General features: G+C 42.9%; 1 protein-coding gene across 7 annotated transcripts in view; it reads left to right on the top strand.

Moving 5' to 3' along the window:
- The first annotated feature begins 3,740 nt into the window (after positions 1 to 3,740).
- The window catches only part of PIAS2 (protein inhibitor of activated STAT 2), a 33,847-nt gene continuing 16,769 nt past the window's right edge, over positions 3,741 to 20,818 (top strand). For all 7 annotated transcript variants that reach the window (XR_011138016.1, XR_011138015.1, XR_011138014.1 and 4 more), the window contains exons 1-5: positions 3,741 to 3,875; positions 12,556 to 13,030; positions 16,660 to 16,744; positions 17,380 to 17,430; positions 17,555 to 17,645. Coding sequence is in view for 3 of the 7 variants with exons in the window: in XM_068928628.1 (XP_068784729.1) it covers positions 3,852 to 3,875; positions 12,556 to 13,030; positions 16,660 to 16,744; positions 17,380 to 17,430; positions 17,555 to 17,645 (726 nt within the window). In the remaining 4 variants the exon portion in view is untranslated. The remainder of the gene's footprint in view (positions 3,876 to 12,555; positions 13,031 to 16,659; positions 16,745 to 17,379; positions 17,431 to 17,554; positions 17,646 to 20,818) is intronic.

The following is a 20,818-nucleotide window of genomic DNA, read 5'->3' as shown; positions in this document are numbered from 1 at the left end:
ATTCCTATAATTGAAGTTGGTATTCAAGTCATCCCAATTAGGTTTCCAAGACCAAATCTCACTACTGTTAAGAGAACAGCCTAGGTTCTCGTCTTTGCTTGATTGGAGAGTGTTTTCTACAATGTCTCTTTTAATGGGGTAGTAGCAACTTAATGTGTGGTTTGCTGTTATTTTGATGGAAAAAGAGAGAGAGTCTTCAGTCATAAGAACACAAACCTAAGGGTAATTTTCGCCATATGGTTGTGAATGAATCTTTCAGAAAGGCTGTAGAGACAAATGCATAACCACAGTAAAGGAGGCTGTTTTCAGGACTATGGTATGTCTATGAAACTTCAAGCCTTTTCTTGCAATTAGAACTGCAAGGGCAGACAGAGCTGATTGGCAGGACCGAGGTGTCATCAAGCAAATCAAGAGTCTACTCAGAAACCTTGCTAGTAGGGTATGCAGATTATCTGGGCTTTACATTCAATAGACTTCATTTAATAAAACATAATAACAATCAGTTAAACAACTTTATAGCTAACATTTAAATATTCCTCTGCTGTGCTTATAACCAATATATAGTTATATAACCCTAGTATGTTAGAATAGGCAAGTAAAACTAATTAACGTGTATTTCACCATGAAAACGGATTAAAAAAACAAATGCAGAGAAGGATAAATTAGTTTTCTAATTTCCATTTTAATGTGCTAAACATTCATGTACCTAATGAGCCTACCATTACTTTAGAGTTATATAGCACTTCATTGTATGTCTTGACATAACAAATACAAGATCATATCCCATTGCTAAGCTCTGCTTTGTCAGTTAGCTGGGCTGCAGATAGCACAGCTATAATGCATCCATATACAAGTTTTCTTTCCAATAAATAGAATAAGTATCCAATTCAGAACATCTTGTATCATAATCAAAGCCCATATTTTTATGGGCAGTAGAGCAATCAAGGGCTTCTGTGAGCTTCCATGCTTTTGAGAGCTTGAGACCTAACACAGGAATGTGGGCATTAAACACTACCCCGTTATAATTTCCCACCCACTTTCTCTAGTGTTAAGTAAATAGCTATGGGATAGGAAAGACCATGGAGAAGCCTGAGGCTTGTATCGTAACATTCTTGCTTTAAACACAGCACACACAAAATCTGCTATTAACCCATTCAGTCACTTCAGACCCCTCATCCTATCCCTGCTAATCTGTATTTGGTTGTCTATTACCAGCTGGTTAAGGAGCACAGGAGGAGTTTGTTAAGGTATAACGCTGATTAGTGCAATTGCTGTAATGCTAGGAGCAGCTGTATTGTTTCTTACTGTCTGGGATGTGTTTGTGGGAATAATTTATTTAGATGCCCACATGTCAATATTGCACTAGGTAATACAGCTATGGGAGGGCCAGTGCTCGTATGCACATATTGCACACAGCCCTAGAAAGATTACTAGAGAAGGTCTCAGCCCAGTCTGCGTTTTATTCCTCACAAGCCTAACTCTGTTGAGGGGGCAGGATGCTCAATTCCTATAGGCTCCCTCCCTACCCTAATTAGAGCTTATTGGAAAGGCAAACTGACTGCTGCTGTGATAGCCTATCAGATGGGGGTGCCAACTGGCTGCCCTTGAGTAAGGCAGGTTGTCTGCTCCTCTGATGGCTAGTGCTGCACCCAGCTTCAAGCCCTGTGTTGCAAGGCATACAAAAACAGAAAGGACTCAGGGGGAGAGTGTGGGAAGTGCTTCAGGAGCTGCAGTGGGGGGTTGGGAGGGAAAGAGGAGGGGAAGAAAGAGGTACTGGAAACAGAGGTGGAGGAAATATCAGCGGCAACAGAAGAAACATCAGAACCTGGAGGAATGTCTTACGTTTGAGGTAGGTTTCTTAAAAGTTGGGTGGAAAGAGAAATGTTGGAGGAGTTGAAACTTTGCTAAGCTGCTGAGATGGCCCTGGTTGGGAGTGGAGCTGGTCTGTGCGTGAAGAATTTTGAAAGCCTACGGGGTTTTTGAAGGAGGAGGAGAGCAAAGGGGAGATTGATTGCAGTTTTTAAAAAAGCTCTTAAGAGAGACATTTGAGAGAAAGCTCAGTCTGGATATAGGAGAAGATAGGCCTGTGCCCTATGCTTTTGTGGATTAGGGATGTAAGAAAACACTTGAGGAAGACCAAGTACTTGTTTTTTCAAGTGTGTGGCCCCAAGGACAAGTAGGAGGAAGGCTATAAGGAAAGATGGGGAAAAACAAACCAGCAGTAGTGAGGGAGAGCTCTAGGCAGCCCTTCAAGGGAAAAATAGGGCAGACTAAGTAAGGTAAGCTCTTTCTTACTCTCTTATGACCATGAGGCATTAGGACTCAAACTATAGTCTGTTTGCTCTTATCTCAGCAGATGTTGGGGATGTGATGGATGGGAAGGCTGACAGATGTGGTTATGAAATGAGAGGTGAGTGTACATAAAAAGGCAATACTCGGCTTTGGTGTGAGTTCGAACCTTGATGTTTTTCCCTATGCGTTTGAAGGAAGAAATGTGTTGAGGGTGTGCTTTAAAAAAAGAAAGCTTTGGTCTGGTCCGTGCTGATATGTGCTTTGATGATCTAAGAGAAGGCAACCTGCAGATCGCCCCTTTAGTCTGGTATTGAATTGCAGGGAAAAAGAAATGCTTGATGGCCGTAGTTCACGGAGCTGAACTCATCAGATGATGTGGCAGACAGCGCGCAGCAGTAGACTAAAGACTGCACATTCCCATTTTTTGGGCTAACAAAAGGCTTGTGCCTGTTCAATAAAACCATAATGTTTAAATCGTGACGGTAATAACTTTTATAAGCTAGTCCTGCGTTTGGCCGCATGTAAATAAGGACTAGTTATCTGTGGTTACAGCTAAGCCTTAGCAGAGGTCTGGTTGTACGCCTTTCTCTCCCGCTCTGGGGCGGCAGAGCTGTTTCCGCTCTTCCTTCCCCCAAACGGCCTGCCAGAACTAGCAAAGCTTACTGTAGACTTGGGCCACTTCTAATCCACTGTCTGAAACCGTCCCTGGTGCAAAACGTGCTGCCTTTGGGGGTGTCTGGTAGTTCAGACCTCTCTGATGTCTCTCTCCAGCTTCTCCTTCGAGTCGGGTTGGCTGCTCGCCTGCCCTGTTGGCTCAGCCCTTGCTTTCGATTGCAATTAATCGGTTGCCAATGCAACCCAATATTGTGACTAGGGTAATTATTGTGACTAGATAACGATCTCTGGCCGCTTTTGAAAGTGCCATTGTCAGCCGCACCTCCGCGTTCATGTTTCTGTGAACGTCTCGGCGTTTCCCTTACCGCTGGAAACGCGTTAGCCAGTTTTGAAGTTTACTGCCAGCGACGTTTCTTGCTTCATGTTTTATTAACAAAAATGTGTCACGCTTTCACTGTAACACAAATAATGAAACGCTGTTGATGGATAAAGCAAGAAGACTGCAGCCTAACTCCAGCCTTTCAATCTAATACACTTCAATCACACTCCTTTTTTTTTTTTTTAAAAGCTGTCCTCTCTTCCTTTTTCTGTCTGTCTTCCTCTTTCTGTGCCTACAGCAATCCTACTGAAGCGCTGCGGCAGTTCTTGCAGCAGGCGGGATCGCCGCAGGAGCCCGGTGCGGCCGCTGACCGCGCCGCTCCCCGCCAGCGCCGGGCGCCGCTGAGGCGTTCGCCTCACGGAGGGGGCGGGCGGGCGTCCCTCCGTCTGTCCGTCCGTCCGTCCCCCCCCCGCCGCCGCCGCTGTCCCGGGCCCGCCCGCCCGCCGCGGCCGGCGCCGCCCTCCGCCGTCACGTGCCGGGGGCGCGCACGGGGTGCACGATGGTGGCGGCCGCGGCGGGGCCCGGCGACGGCGGCGGCGGCACCACCAGCAGCAGCGGGTAGAAAATGGCGGATTTCGAGGAGCTGCGGGTGAGGAGGGCGCGAGGCGGCGGCGGGGGAAGCGCGCCGCTAAGATGTCGCCCGCGGCGGGGGAGACCCTCACGCCGGGCCGGGGCGCGGGGAGCCGCCGCCGCGCAGGGGCCGGAACCACCGCGGGAGGGAGCGGCGCCGCCGTTAGCGCGGCCTCGGCGCCGAGGCGGATGCGGGGCGGGCGGGGAACGGCGCACCGGGCGACACCAGTTTCCATTTTCACCTTATTATTTTCTCTCATTTCCCCCCCCCCCCCGACATCTTAAAAGCCCTCTCTCGGCGGCTGCGGCCCGGCCTGCCGTTGTAGCCGCCGCCGGGCCGGGGGCTCCGCTCCATCCCGGCCAGGCTGTGCGCGCCCTGCGCTGCCGCCGGCGCCCCGGCAGGGCCAGGCCGCGTGTGCGGTCACTGCCCCTTCTCCCTCTCTCCCCTTCCCCCCCCCCCGCCTTTTTTTCATAATTTTCATTTTTACTCATGAACTGCTGTCTGATCGCCAAAGGCGCCTCTCTGAAGCGTCCCTACCAGTATTTCCTCGCAGACCCGCTTGATCGTTTTTAATCGGCCGCCTTTTGTGTTGTACTTGGGGACGTGAAGAGCTGCCTGCATCCTCTCTTCCATATATATATTTATATCTCTCTCTCTATATATATATAACTGTTTCTAATCTCCCCTCAAAGGCCTCTACGTCTCCTGAAGAGTCTGCTAGTATCTTTGTTAGGCGGCGAAGCGTCCCTAGGTGCTTAGGCAGCATCCGCGCCTGCGAAAGTGCTGCCTGTCGAGCGCAACGTGAACACTGAAGTCCTCCCCCCCTGCCCAGGCTTTTGTACAAAATGGAGAGAGGAGAGGAGGAGAAGAAAGGAGGAGGAAAAGGGGAAAAAGCCAGTTAAATATGAAGCCGTGTGAGTTAGGCTTTAGTGCAGGGAAAGGTCCGATGGCTGAGCTGGCTGTAGTAGTCTGACCAGCGGTAGGAAATATGCTGCAATCGCTGGAGAATTTCCTTTACCGGGGCTTCTTCCAGTACTAACACCGCTTTGGTTGAAGCGACTGTAGTGTCGGTGAGGAGCTCGGTTGTTTCTGTCAGACTTTTATTACTGAGTTGTAGGGTTTTTTTTGTCGTTTTTTGGGGTTTTCTTTGGACAGCAGTGCTCTGTCTCAGTCTTGGTGGGGGGAGGAAGTAAGCAACACCTTTTAAACCTAAAGGTGCGAAAAGAAAAAAAATATATATATATTATTTTTTTTAAAACGTTCCTGTTTGTGTTGCTTATTTTCCTCTTGCCTGTCCTGACTCATTTCAAGCCCTCTCTCCAAGATCTTTCAAACTTGTGTAGCTACGTTGGTGGCTAAACCCCAGTGTAAGGTTTTTAGAGGTTACTCACTCACGTAGTGCCTCTTCTGGGCACTTGCACCAGAGACGTGATTCCCTTCTTCCAAAGCACTGTACTCGCTTACCTAGATGTGTAAAAGCATTGGTAGACTCTTCCTGGGTATCTAAATACCTTTGAAATATAGTTATGCCCCTGAGTCACTTGCCAGAAGTAACACTGGCATTATGAGGGAAAGAGGAACTGGGTTTCAGGCCAACTGCAGGACTACTACTGTTCTCTTCGCTGGAAGTTAAAGGGTATTGGTAGTTAAATACTACTCTGAAGAAACCTCTTTTGATGTTTCCATCTTATCTGTAAATTGGAGCACCTGTGAAATGAATCCACTAGTCTGGAGCTTGTCTGAATGTCTGCCCAGCACACAGCTGATAGTAATTCGTGGTCCATTTTGGGAAACCTCTGGATATTTGTTGGAAGAAATATAGAAGACTGCCTCTTGTCTTAAAGGCCTTTACTAGTGCTGATAAGTCGCCTTTTTTTTTTTTTTAATGTTTGCATGTGTCTAGTAGACATTGGGCTTGTTTAAAATTTATTTCTGACAACAATCTCTTCCTACTTTTGGCCAAAGAGTGTGTGGTTTGTTTTTCTTTTGTTTGCAGGATTTTTTTTTCTCCCCTCGTTCTCAGATTCCATGAATTGACCTTCAGGAGTGATCTTAAACTGCTGCTTTATAGATTAACCTACAGGGTTCTTTTATGGCAGTATTGTTTGCTGCTCTCATGTTGATTGCAGCTTCCTGTAATATGTGATCTCTGCCTGCCTTATAAAAGGACACTAGGACAATTTGGAGAGTTGAATTTCTTCTAGTAAGCTGTTAGGGACTGATTAAAAGTGGGAGGTCAGAGTTTTGCCTTAAATCCTATTTTTGAAGGAAGCTTGCAGGGGCAGTATGTTTTTATTCTCAAGCTGAAGAATAAAAAAAGTTTTGATGTTTGTTAGTGCCATCCCTACCATCATCTGGATCTTTAAAAGTTCTGGGGAGGTACAACCCAAAGGCTTGTGACTGAAAGAAGGCTTTCCCTGTGGTGCAAGAAAACTAAGAGATTCACAAGAACCTGCTGTTACATCGTGCCTTTTGGAAATGTTTACTTTTGTTTAAAGGTTCAGAAATAGTTGTAACCATAGTCACTTTTCAAGGTAATGCTGAAGAAAGTCCAAGATAAGGGGTTTACCCTTGCAGACCCTAAGCTTTGAAGAGAGAGAGAGAAGCTGCTTCAGATAAGGCCTCTATTAATTAGCAGTTTGTTAAATCCTGTAGGTTGTCAGTTTATGGAATATTAAGGAGTTAGTAGTGAGATGACATGGTGAGCACCACTTTTTTCTTTTTTCTTTAAATTAAGAGAGAGAATTTCCAGACCAGCTGTTCATTGATGTGTTTCTAAACGTGGCTCACACCTTTTTTCCATAACCATCGCTCGTGAGTAGCCCTATGAGTGTCAAAGGGATTATGTGGGTAAAGATGGACTTGGAACAGAGGTCGGCAGCCTGTAGCCTGGAGGCCAAAGGTGGCACGTGGACAGATTCCTGAACAGAATATAACGCTCGGGAGCTGGGAACTACAGCTCCTTCTGAGAGCCATCTGTGAGCAAGTGAAGATGCTACAGCTCCTACCGAATTCTCAATTCACCAAGATATAGCTTGAGGCTATGGTTTGCATCTGAGCAAAATACTGCAAGTAAGGTGGTTGGTTGTATTTTATTGCTTTGAGAGAGAGAGCATCTTCTTGCTCCCCTCTTGAGTTTCTGCTGGCATCCTGGCTCTGATTTGGTGAAGAATAGGTCAGTCTGCATGCAGTCCTTGACAGGTTGCTGCTCTCTAGTTTAGAAGACAACGATTTTCCTTCTAGTTGTATTTGATCAGATTTTGAAGTAATGTATTACTTTGATCTGTATGGAAAAATAAAAACCCTTTATAGGCAGACAAATATGCCTGTGTCAGAACTGATTTGTGTGTGACACTATTGATAGTTTCATGGCCATTTAGAAAGACCTCTTAGAAGAGGTGGAATTGTGCCTGTGCCTCCTATGGGGAGGGGGAGAATTTAACAAAATTAGTGGAAAATTAGGGTTTATAAATATTGAAAATACAATCCGTATTTTCAGTTTTTCCTCTTGACCCTCCAGTACTGAAGTTCTGCAATCAAAGAAATGTGGTGAGCCGTAGCATTCGGATACCATATTGAAATAAAAAATTTAAAGTCAGTCTGGCATGTATTAGATCTCTCTTTTGTAATAGAATTGGTGTCTTGTCACTGCTCTGGCTTTATTTTGCCAGTCTGGGTGGACAGCGTTTGCCTGCTTGGCCAGGTGAAGTTGTGACTAGTACTCTCCTGTGTGCTAGGAACACTGTAAAGGTACTGTGTTGCAACTGAGGAATGAGAGAGATGATGGTGATAATATGACAAAAGGAGAGTCCTTATAGTTGCATGTCCTATTCATATAGTCTTCTCAACAATAACGCTTAAATTGGTGGTTAAAACATGTTGCAGGTGTAAGCATGACCTTTAAAGCTTGGGTTCCAAATTGTTAGCAAAGAAGAAACCACTGGGAGCTATTTGTACGTGTGCTTTTAAAGCTGCACTGCCAAACGCTTTTTTTGGTGCTCTTTTATTTTATACGTGTTAATAACACTGTACTATGTACGGCAGCTGGCTTAGGAGTTTGATTTCTAGATTGAACCCCACATGTTGATCTGGGGTGACCTTAAAATGATGGAATGTAATGGACAGACTAGACATGAGGAATTTCTGTGTGGGTAATATAATGATCTTTAAGTTGCAATTAACATATTCAATGTAGTTAAAAAGGTAAGTTATTAACAGTATTTTATTAGAGGTTATCCTGTATCTGTGCTTCATTCTGCTGCACTTCCTAAATACGCAATCACTTAAGGTACTAAATCAAACCAGAGAGGTTTATTTAACATCTCCACGTATCTTGAATAATTAGAGATTAATGCTCGAACTGTGATACAGGGGGGGAAAGGAATGAGACAGTGTAGTACATGGTGCTTTTTAAAAAAAAAAAAAAAAGAGAGGATGTAATGAAATGGGTGAAGCTTCACTTTGAGGGACTTTTGTGAACTGAACATGAGTGTTTGATTTAAGATTTATATTGTGGGGCTAGGTGCATGCAACGTTGAAGAATCTAATACTTAATTTAGGTACCAGATTAGAGTTAATGCAAAGTAAAATCCCCATAATACTTAGGACCTGATGTTCATGCTGTTTGCACTGTTTGGGCCTTCAAAACTGCTCTTGCTGTACTGCGCTACTTGCTAATGTAGATTTAACCAGAGGCATCTTCATTATTTCCCAGGACTTCCAGTTTTTATCTCCGGTACATCAATTTCCAGAGTATGCTCATTTATATTTAGGCTTAGCATAGAGGTCATCTTCAGCCACCCCAAGGCATGAGCTGCTCTTTCTTACAAATATCTTGCATTTCTAACCCACCTGAAATAGAATGCATGCTAATTTACTGCAGAACTCGTCAAAAGTGAGCTGCTCTCTACTAACAATTAGTTGGGAACAGGGCTCAGAGTCGGGAGCGGAGGTTTGTCGGATTGATCCTTGGTGTCTTCCTTCCGTGTATAAACTTCAGACGCTTCAGAAAACGGCCAGAAGCAAGTGGGGCTGGAGCATGACTGTTTGGAGACCGACTAGAACTTTGGAGTCGGTTTGGATTGTGTCTGCAGCTTCAAGCCTAGGGTTCACGACTGACGTAGTTAAGGTTGCCCCAGAAGCTAAATCCATTGTCAGTGATTATGGTAGACATAGGTCGGGAACTTTAACAGGCATTCTTGGCTACCTTTCCTTCAAATGTACGTGCAAGTATGATGTCCGTGTTAAATAGCAGGTAGCTCTGGCCGGAGTGCGGAGAATCAAGTGTCTCTTATTTAGCGATGGTTTTGATCCCTTATCCTGCTCCGAAACGTGCCTTCCATTAATTTTAGTGGAGTGTCAGCATTTCCTGGGTTCCCTAATGCCTTTCCTGTTAAATGAGTGCAGTTCTAGATACACCTACGGCTTAATGCTCTGAAGCAGTCTTTCTGGTTATGAGTCACGGTTGCTATAGTTTAAAAATAAGAAACAAAAAACCCTGTGAAACTTCTAATGACCTTCAAAGATGCATTTGTGGGGTTGGGGGGAATTTTTGGAATATCAAAGCACTTGACATATCAGGATTGATTTCCCTTCTTAAAGTTTAGTCCAACTATTTTTTTTGTGTTCATGGAGAAACAGTAAAAATAAAGTTGCTTTTGGCCTTCTGCCCTGAGAAAACTGTTGTTGGAATGTGTATCTGTAAAGAACTTCAGAGAACTGGCATTTACATGGCAACTTGAATGTCTCATTTTGATTCAATGGTGTGAAAAGCATGCTAATAGCTTGGCCGCACTCTTCTGCGATATCAGTAGAACCACAAAAGAAAACGATTCGGTAAGGTTTATTTGAAGTAATCTGTCTTACACCATGATTATAGTGGCTCCCAAGCATATGCTATGCGTTCATAAAACCTTATTGATTTTAATGTCTCCACTTTGGTATGTCTGTAAATGGAAGAATAAATTATGTAGATCAGACTTGCCGTATTTTCATGCATGCAATTATTATTGCCTTAGGGGGAACATCGAAAAGCTTTGGGGGCAAAACATTGCAAAAGCCATTGTTTAATTACTTCCAGTAAAATTCACTTTTGCAAGACTCTTCTTTCAAAAGCGCGTGTAAGATTTTTTGCATGGCTGGACAAAAATGTATTTTTTATACTCCTAAGCATTTTTAATGGAGGCGTTACTCAATTTAAAATCCTGCTGACTGTGGTATTGAAGTCAGCGTGTGACTTCTAATAAAATGAAATCCATCTTGCAACAAAGTGCTAGTTTGTAGAATTTCCACATAAAACGTTAGCTGTTTCCAGGCATGATTGACTGCACGTTTCACCTTGATTAACTTGCAGGAATGCAGAGAAGGCAGCAGTAAGCATAATAGAAAGTGTTGCAGGGCGTACTGCTTCCTTAATTTCAATGTAAAGGATTATTTTATCCATTTGCATTCTGATTGTAGAATCACAATCATGCTTACTCTCCTCATCTGAGACAAAGGAGTTGATGTTGCTATCAAGTTCACTCAACTGTTTATAGAAGTACACAAGATAACAGTTTGCAGTAAATTCTTTAATAACCGTGTTCTCTTTCACAATTAACACCATTTTTCTTTTGTGTTGCATGACTGTAAAGTTGTTACAGTACTTCAAGCTATTTTTAAGGACTACTGAAAAGTTTAATTTCCTTCACCACACTTGGCTCTGAGTCTAAGGAAAAGTAACAAGGGAAAGACAGGGGCAGTAAGAAACCTCTTCCAGCAGCTTGCAAATGAACTTCAGATTTCTGTTCATTCTCCCTCTCCTTTTTCTGTGTATTGTCTTGCTGTTGCGAGAAGTTGCTGGGATGAAATTAAGATGACATCTGCTCTTGGCCCCTTTTTCTTCAAAAGTTAGGGTGAGCCGCTTGGAAGAGGCACGGTTTATAACACAGTTTTCACCAGCTATTATACCTTTGGTGCATTTATGTTGGGAATAGGGAATACCAGTTTGGACACAGTGACATTTCTATCAAGAAATAAACTAAGCAGTATTCAAACTGACTATTCAGTGATAATGGGGGGGGGGGGGGGGAAGACTGAAAAATCAATACCTGAAGTAAGACACCTTACCCCTCCCCCTGCCAAAAAAAAAAAAAAAAGAAAGGGTGTGGGTGATGAGAAAAGTACCCTAGGATTTTTGAATAATCTCTTTAATGTGCATAAATTGATGTGGCCCTTGATAGGGCAGGGCTGGTCACTTGCTCTGCTGTCTTGTAATGTGGCACAAGTGTTCTGCGGGCTGGATTGTGAAAACTAGCCTGACTCCCCTATTTGCTGTGCCAAAAGCTGAGTTTTCACCTGGCTCCGTTCCCTGATCTCTCTTACTGTAAAAATGATCCTCTCAACATTGAGGAGAGAATAGGGAGCAAGCAGCTGAGGACGCGGGAGGAGTGTGGACCTTTTTTGGTGACCGACTGCATGGCTGTAACGTCAGTTATATGTAAAATCTTTGCTTGAGAGCAGATGTAGGTTAGAATACATAGTTGTAAATTCGACAACTGTGTAGTAGAGATTACGGAAGATAACTCTCAAATGCAGTGTTTTGGGTTTATGTCCTTTCTGAAATCCAAGTCCAAAGCCTTGAATGTTCTATATTGGATTAATATTTGAAAGTCAACAATTCAATTTTAAGCTAGTTGTAAAAATTCACGTTATGATCCCAGACTTCTACTACTTCGTATCTTCTGTTAGGTCTTTCCCTTACCGGTCCTTGAGTTTGGAACTGGTACAGTAGAGCAGTCCAGATTAATCAGATGGTCTTTCATCTTTGTAATTTAGCATCCTTGTTACAGGGAAAGAGTCCCACACAGATAGAAAGGAAACTGCTTAGCAGAATACTAGACAATTTTATACCTTTCTGAAAACAGAGCTCATTCACAGAAATGAAAGATTAAGGGCATATGTCAAGTTACTAATTTGTAGTAGGGTTTTTTGTTTTTTAAACTGATAAAAGAGTACTGTTTACTTGGTTATTTTCTTGGAAGAGATCCTTTAGTATCATACCCAAGGTACCAAAACATGATATTAAGAGAACAGTCAGGAAGTTTCCTGTCATTGTCTGAAGAAGAACCAATTATGTTCAGTTTGTTAATGTGAAATGCTGTAACTTTTATTAAAATGTCCATCTTGCTGTGCCATTCCTTCAAGAGTAAAAGTTGACATGCCTGTCTGTGATCATGCATGTGTTTAAAATGCTGCCAAAAATAAAGGAGGCTTCAGAGTAAACCACACCGAACTTGAATACTTTTTCTTAAAGCATGTTGGAGGACAGGTGATAACACTCATCAAACATTCATCTGATTTGGTGCTCCTTCAAGTGAGGCAGAAAGAGTTGATGCTTCTGGCTTCCTCTGAACTCAAGATACCACTGCATGGGCTTCATTGAGTTGTGTGTGGGTTTTTTTTTTTTTTTTAATTGCCTGCGAGGGGAAGCAATTGGAAGTTTTTTGAGATAATCCAGCCAACCTCAAGCTTCTTCCCGGACACTTCACTCTTTCACTTTAAATTTAAAAATTGTTGTGCTGGGTAAGGGTATGAGTGGTCTATGTCTAAGATAGATGGGAAACTAGAACGATGAAAATTCGTATACTTTGCTACGCTCCTGAGAGGCTTATTTAGTGTACTGTTGGTTCACCTCTGCTTATCTCCATTTTCTTTCTAGAATATGGTATCAAGTTTTCGCGTGTCTGAACTACAAGTGTTGTTGGGTTTTGCTGGACGTAACAAAAGCGGGCGGAAGCATGACCTCCTGATGAGGGCACTGCACTTACTGAAGAGTGGCTGCAGCCCAGCAGTTCAGATAAAAATCCGAGAACTCTATAGGCGTCGGTACCCAAGGACAATTGAAGGACTTTCGGACTTATCGGCGATAAAACCTGCAGTCTTCAATTTGGACAGTAGTTCCTCTCCTGTAGAGCCTGACTTGGCTGTTGCCGGGATTCACCCGCTCCCGTCTACGTCGGTCACGCCTCAGTCTCCCTCGTCGCCTGTCAGTTCGGTGCTCCTCCAAGACACTAAGCCGCACTTTGAGATGCAGCAACCATCCCCTCCGATTCCACCCGTTCATCCTGATGTTCAACTAAAAAGCCTACCTTTTTATGATGTGCTTGATGTGCTCATCAAACCTACAAGCCTAGGTAAGTGTTTAATAGTTCTGCAGGTCGCTTAATTTGCGAAAGAGCGTCGACTTAAGCAACACCTAAGTCCAGGCTTAATGAAATACTTTCTGCAGATGGTAAAAAGTGGAAACTTCCTTCCCTTCTCATCTCTACGCTTCCCTGTTCTCCTCCCTTCCCCCCAATATTGTCAAGCCACGCTGCAGCAAGCAGAGTTCTCTTCTGCAAATATGTAATTGAAGAAAACCATGAATTTCTTTGTCTTTTGAATGTTAAAGAAATTACATATGTCTAGAAGATTTGGACCTGAGGTATCTGACTGGTACCAATGAGCACGTTTGTCAGGGCCAACAATAAGTGGATTTGGGGTTCAATATTAAGTTGCCGCAGTGTCAGAAAAACAAGTCCCCTGGTTTGATAGTTTGCATCTGTCTCACCGCAACACTTCTGCGGGTATTGGCCTCTTGCACTCAAATACATGCTTTGATTGTACAGCAAACATCCAGCTTTCTTATACACAGTCTATGATGGATTCTCAGCCTATCTGTTGTTTCCATACTGCACTGATTAAAACGTAGAGTAGATCTTTGTGTCTTCTAAATAACTTGAAATTTTGGTTAGCTTTCTCAGTATGCTCAAAGGAGAGACATTTGAATTATTTGAAAATAGGTTGTTTTCTATCTTGAAACTCAACCTGTCTTACTCTGTTTATAGAGCAGAAAATGTTTCATAATGATTTAGTAATACCACCTGATTGTAAATAGCAGCTTGCTGCTCAGCAGTGTGAAAAGCATTTCCAGTTAAGACTTCAACATAACCATTGTGTTCGGTTGGCAAACTTTGGGGGGGGGGGTTCTTTTCCACAAGATGCAAGTACAATCCACTTTTGTATTACGGTCTGGTTTGCAGTAACCCTGTCAATCTAAAACAGTTTTTATGCACAAATGATTTGGCACGGAAGTGATAACTGCCTCCTGCCCCCCCCCCCCCCTTATTTTTTTCCCCAGTTCACTAATAGCTGGAGTAGATACTGGAACCTGAACCCTCTGAGTTCTGCCTGGGTAACTATGACTTCAGCCAAGTACGAACCTGAGTTTCAGACTGTATGCAACTTTTTGGGTGGCCTGTAGAAGAGATCCTGCTTTAAGATTGTAGAAATACACTTTTCAATTGGGTATTGTTTTTGAGGCTGAAATCTTCATGACATTTGCTTAATTTCTGTACTGCTGCAGTAGAGGAATACCTTACTTGCAGTTTTCTAGCATGCAGCTGTGCGCACACAGGTGACGATGCGCAGCCTTTGAATTAGGGTATAGAATCAAATGGCAGAGTGATCTAAAGTGAATAGTGTAGCTGGGGGCTACAGATAACAAGGGAAGTCTTGTATTAAATGCTAAATAGCAAAAGCAGACATGAGTGTAAGAGTGCCATTTTGCCACATGTTGTGTTGTTCAAATGTTTGCCCTGGTGTGGATATCGTACTTGTGAGTGTGTTTTCTTCCCCCTCCCCTCCCCCCCAAATCGAAACGCTTTTGTCTTTTTGTCAGCTCTTTACATCCTCTAAAACAGCTTAGTTTCTTAAGCAATAGCGTCTTCTAGGTTGTGACTTGCACCTCAGGAAAAGCATCTACTGATAATCGTCCTCCAGCATCTAAAGTAGCAATCATTACTTGTAATGCTTGTTGTCACTTCTGTTTACATATTGTGACACCTTGTTTGAGACTGAAGTGTTTAATATCAAAAAACATGCATTAGTACAAAAGCTGCTTTGGTATTGGACAGCTCTGTAGCTAATACTACCATTGCGTTTGAAGAGAGAATCTGATGGTGCACCAACGTCCTGTTCAAATCCTGCTTTGGAATGGGAAAAAAGTTGATATTTCAATTGAAATATTTCAGTTGAAAAAACTGAAAGCCGTGTGCGCTCTGCGCTATTTCTGCTGTGTAATTAGCCTTTGTTTCCTGGTCAGTGATAACCTAGGGATGGCAGTGATGTGCTAAAGAACTTTTTTAGCTGCTGGCTTCATCCACTGTGGGAAATTCTCCTGTTTGTGAAAGGAAAATGCTTCCTTGGGAGCGTCACCAAGTTGCAATTAGGGCTGCTTGTGAATTCCTGTTTTTTCCCTTGAAAACCATAGACTCCTCATTGCATGTTGCCCAGCTCTTACAAGAGTGAGGATCATCTGCTTCTGTACCATTTGGGTTCTCTTAGAAAATGGGTGAGGGGGACAGTAACTCCGTACTTGCTTGCCTACGGACTCCCAAATCAGCATTACGCCCCCTTCCAGAATGCAGTGCTGCTGCAGATGGCAGCAGCTGGAGCCACAACTCAGGTTTGTGTCTGAGGAAGAGTGGGGTAATGAGATGTGAAGAGTAGCTTTATATGCAAGTACTGGGCTCTGCTGATGTTGAAAATGTTAGAAAACACTAATGTTTTTAACATTAGCTGAAAATCACCATAACATGGATTCGGGAGCAGATTTGGAGAAGATACTACTTCTATTTAATATTTTTAGATAGATCATGAATTGTACACGGTTCCAGTTAGAAGATTGAGATGCATAAAACTCTTCCATATTGAGAATTAAGGATTTAGAAAACAAATGGGCAGGCAGGTCAGAGAGCTAGGAATATATTCTGCTTCTCCGTGACTCTTTAAAAAGAATTGGTGTTCATAGTCTTTTCCGCTAATCTGAGAACGTATGAGGGGGTGTAGAGGTTTTTAAAAAAAAAAAAAAAAATCTTTATTTTTCTCTCCCCCAATTCAATAAGAGAAAACACTTTTATGGTCTTTTAAAAACATTCCTGAGTACTATTTTGAAATATAAAATGCTGCTTGCATTGCACATGCATCCAAACACACAGTGTAGTGGCTTTGAATTGTTTGAGGAAGCGGTGCATGCGCTTCACTTGGATTCTGTTTCATGTTTGTGACCTTTTGTGTGTGTTTGGGGTAGAGGCTGTTTTCTTCTCTGAATGTAGAAGTGTGCCATGACAGTGTAGCTCTTTCAAATTTGCATGCATGCATTCTGATATTAAAGCTGGTTTTTTGTTTTTTTAAATGCTAGTAAAGGGTATTCCCAGACATGCAGACATGTAGTGCAGCTGGCTTCTCTAGCATTGGGGGTTGTTCATTCCCTTCCTCCCCAAAGGCGTGCTTACCTTTAGCTGTTTTTGAATTGAATAACTTTCCATCTGTCCGTTAATAACCTCTTATACCGAAAGAGGAGAATGCGCATCTTAAAATAGTTGTCAACATCTTGTCTGTTATGCCTTTTTCTCCCTCAGGTATCCAGTGTTGTATTTTGTCGTGTGCTCTTCTGCTGCGTGAGAATTCTGGGAAGCTTCAGCTTATCCTTCCCCCTCTGAGGATTACAGCACAGCTTCTTGCCAAGCTTCTTAATACTGAAGTGTAATGTGATATTAAGCCATCTGAATATAGTTGAAGGATTTGTACCATTGCTTTCCTGTTGACAGTTGCAGGCGGTGCAACTGATTATATTCATAAATGATGAATATAACTATATTCATCAATGATTATATTCATAAATGATGTGTGCCTTATTCCAGGAAATCTCAGTTGTGAATCCTGTCTTGATCAATGACTTAAATCGCTATGATTAAACCTCTTTTGTTTCTCTCTCTTTCAGTACAGAGCAGTATTCAGAGATTCCAAGAGAAGTTTTTTATCTTTGCTTTAACACCTCAGCAGGTCAGAGAAATCTGTATTTCCAGGTAAGTGGAAAGAGTATTTATAGCACTAGTGTAGATAACTATTTTTGCAAAGTCTCAGGAGAACAGGTGGTGGTTGTTGCTGTGGTGTGGTTTGTTTTTACATGTATATGCATGCATCCCATAAGCCTGCAGGTGTGGAGGAATAATTGTCACAGAAATTATACTGAGTAACAGACTTTTCCGTGCAGAGTAGTTCCAGATGAACTTATGTGCAGTTGGGGGCAATCCTGCACCACTGGGAGTTAAAAATTACCTAGTTTTAAATAACTGGCTGTCTGAAGAGGTGGTAAGCTTTTCTGCCCTGTATGTTTCCTGGCTGGGTGAAAGGAAGGCTGCTGTTATCTCTTGTCTCAGGATCCACATTGTCATAAGACCTATGGCGTGAGCCAAAAGAATTCGTAGGATTTGATTCTTCTCTGTTAGCATCATGCTTTGTTATTAAATCTTTGCAGAGGGTGGTGACCCTAAAGTTCTGCTTAAATTATCAGTAGCTAAAACAGTAGAGGCATTGCCTGTAAGACTTCATAGGAAGAACAAAGTTTAGTGGTGTTGGGGCAGGCAGGCCAGTTCTTTCTGTGTATAATTGGAATATGAGATTTGCTATCTACATGTCTTTTCCTTTGCCTTTGCAACAGGGACTTCTTGCCAGGAGGCAGGAGAGACTACACAGTCCAAGTTCAGCTAAGGTATCTTTCTCAGTGTTCTCTTATGACTTCCTAATTGGCTGATGCAATCCACGTCTTCATACATGTGAACCGCTTTGAATGTAGTGACACTTGCAAATGACACCTCTTCTTTTTGGGGATGTAGGTTATGCCTAGCAGAGACAAGCTGCCCTCAAGAAGATAATTACCCTAATAGTTTGTGTATTAAAGTAAATGGGAAGCTGTTTCCATTGCCGGTAAGCTTGTTTGTTTGCACTTGGTGGCTATTTATCATTTTTTTCCATGTAGTGTTTGCTTGCTTAAATTGTCAAGCTCTTTATTTTTATTGCTATTTCCTCTAGTTGTTGCTGTTAGGCTTACGATTTGTGCATTTGCCGTGCGAGTTTCCCATTACTAATATTAATCATGTTACAGTCACTGCATGGCTTAATTGTATTTCAGCCACTTGCAGCAAACCTGATCCGTTGCAGTTAGGACAGAACAATGTCAAAAGAAACCAGTGTCTGCATGGGGGATTCTCCTCATAGATCTTCAAACTGAGTTGATGTGATGTGATTGGCAGTTGCCCTGGCTGTTTGGGCTCTCTGTGGTCATGTACTGGTTTGCGTTCCCCCCCCCCCCCCCTTGTTATGAGGCAACAGTATCCTCTTCTTGTGTATGTGTTTGTAGGCTGTCCTGTATCTGTCTAGTTAGAGAAATACTCATAGTGGGGATGAAGAGGGGAAAGACTTTAGGGTTCCCAGCAATTGCTGATGCTGGAGCTGAACACTGTTAGCAGCTATAAGAAACTGCAGGATGGAAGTGTCTCATCCACTTACTCTGCTGGTGCCTGTTGTAGAAGTTGGTATTTGGGCAGAGTCACCCTAAGGTCTGAATTAGATGAAGAGGAAAAAGAGTGCTCATTTAGTTTAAAGAACTCTCTGAAACGGCTGTCCCTGTTCTGTAGAGGGATAAAGTCTTCTGCAGCCTATTCTGAAATAGTTCTGAAAGTCGTAGAAGATGGAAGAAGGTAGAAGGAAGTACAGAGTGTTAACACCAGTATTGCTGGAAAACACCGAATGGGGAGAGGAGGTGGGAAACCTTGTTATCAGAATGTTTGCCTTCTCCTCACTCTGTCAACTGTGTGGGGGATTGCGGTTTTTTTTTTCTTTCTGCACCACTATGACTGTTTTCTTGTTTCTGCTTTCCTTAAATGACTATCCCTAACTTTTCCCCCTACTTCTTTAACCCTTTTATTGCTATCTTCCATCCCTCTTCAGCGTGTAAGAGGGTCTCCTTTTCTTCTTTCTTATGCTCTCTGGTCATTACTTTCTACAAACATAAATTAGGTTCTCTGTGATAACCTAGCAGGATTTCCTATCTTCAGCAGGTTACCTCCTCCTCTCTTTAAGCATCCCATTGCAAAGAATGGGGTCCGATGTTATCGTGTAGTTCTCAATGCTTGCTGGTTCTGTCTTGCTAAAATAGCTTATATTCTGCCAGGCTATGGTGTCCTCTGTGTTTAACGTGTCAGTCTCAACGTAACTTGGCTGTAAACTCGGATTCTTGCTTTGCTTTTAGATCTGAACCCTATACAGTCTTTCTCCATATTGCTAAGGATGATTCTTTAATCTCTTCAGCAGAAGATTCCAGAGAGGAAGTGAATAAATGATTCTTGTCTTGGAAACCTCCTCTCCTTGAGTATGAGCTGAATGACAAATATAGCTTCAGCCTGAGTGCTACTGCAAACGTTTTTTTTCTCTTTCCTCTAGCCTGTTGGTTTGGTCACAGTCTGCATCCCTCTGGTGGCTCCTCTTCTTTTGCAGGAAATGTAAGATAACCTTTTTTTGCCCACTGTTTTCTAACTCAGTAGCGAGACCTGCAGTTGATCAGTGATGCCAGTTTCTATTGCCAACTTGAAAAATCAATAAATAAGCACTGTTCTGGCTTTCCCTGGTACAGCAGTCAATGCCTCTGCAGAGGTCCGTGAATTATCCTGTTGTTCTCAAAGCTACCTCCTTAGCTGTAGCGCTAAACAGAAACTTCAGGGTAGTGCTGCCAGTGTGCAAAAAGTGCTGCGGGTTGTGCCAACGTGTGTTACCGTGGTGTTTCCTTGTACTTCAACAGCTATCTCTTTCCATCTCTTATAGTACTTCTTAAAAGAAAGACACGTAGAGCCTTGTATGCTGGTGTCTTGGCCAGTAACAGAGGTTTTGTTACAGCAGCTGGTTCCCCTGTGGCAAATGCAGGCAAAACAAACCAGAAGTCAAAAAAGCTTTCTTGTTTTTCTTCACGGGGAGCCTCCGTGGACCACTGTGGGCTTTCCTCTTTGAAAGAGACCCAAATCTGCCCAGGCAGGCTGATAATGGCCACTTAGAAGAGCAGTTGGACTTTCTTTTGATACCTTTCTGGCTACAACAGATTGTACCAGCTTTGACTAACGCAGTTCTTGCAAGAAGCATGGAAGACTTGAAGACCCAAATGACTTTGGCATATGCTTAACCACTAGAATAGGCAGGCTAACTAAACACTGCTAGACTGTGCTGCCTGTGATAGGCAAATAGGCCTCCAGGTGGCCAGGAGGGGAAGGCTTTAATGTGTTCTAGGAATAAGAAATTGGATCTGACCGCAAGGTGATTGCTTTGTGGAAGAAAACTTCAAAAGCTTGACAGAAATAAAGCATGTGAGTTGCAAAGTCTATTTAAAAAAAAAAAAAAAAAGTGTAAAGGAACTTGCATCATCCCTCTCCTGGGAGCAAAGTAGCCTCATCTTAGTCTGGAGACAAACAGTAAGGAGCCTCGTGCTGTGGTTGGTCTAGTTTGCATGAAAATATTCTCCTGAATATTGCAGAGATGCTGTGTTCCTCCAGATAAGCTTGTTAAAAGGAACCGTGATAGAGGGAGGCCCAGCCCACTGCACCAGAAATGATTGAGATTTATATTCTGTAAATTGCTGCAGCTGTCATATCTGATTAAAGAAACGGCGAGTCATTCATTCTTTCAAATGTGAGATTGTCAGCAGTCCTTGTGCATCTGCTGCCTCCGTGTTCTGTGATAAAGCGCGTATGGAAAGATTCCTGAGAGTAGCTATGTTGCTTGTCGTCTGGGGCGACAACTGTTTTTGACAGAGTTCTTCAGCAATTGCTGTCCACCACTTTGGCCTGGCAGATCTTGCAGTAGAAGCTGTGGTTTCTTACTCTGTCACCACAAGCAGTAGCCCTGCTTGAAGTTAATAAAGGGCAGTAGTGAGGCACAGCCAGGGATTGGTTGTCAAGGAGGGGGAAAAAGTATGGATTAGCAATAGAGCTGCTTTGGAAACTTAAGGAAACGATATGGCAACTGTTGAGTCCTTCCTAGATTAAAGGCAGCAGTTACTCTATAGCGAGTGGAAGAGGCCTGCAACAATTCTGAATGGGATTGAATGATGGTTA

The sequence above is a fragment of the Struthio camelus genome, chromosome Z (assembly GCF_040807025.1).
Source record: "Struthio camelus isolate bStrCam1 chromosome Z, bStrCam1.hap1, whole genome shotgun sequence".
NCBI lineage: Eukaryota > Metazoa > Chordata > Aves > Struthioniformes > Struthionidae > Struthio > Struthio camelus.
Note: the sequence above shows the minus strand (reverse complement) of the source record. Positions and strands in the feature narration are given on the sequence as shown.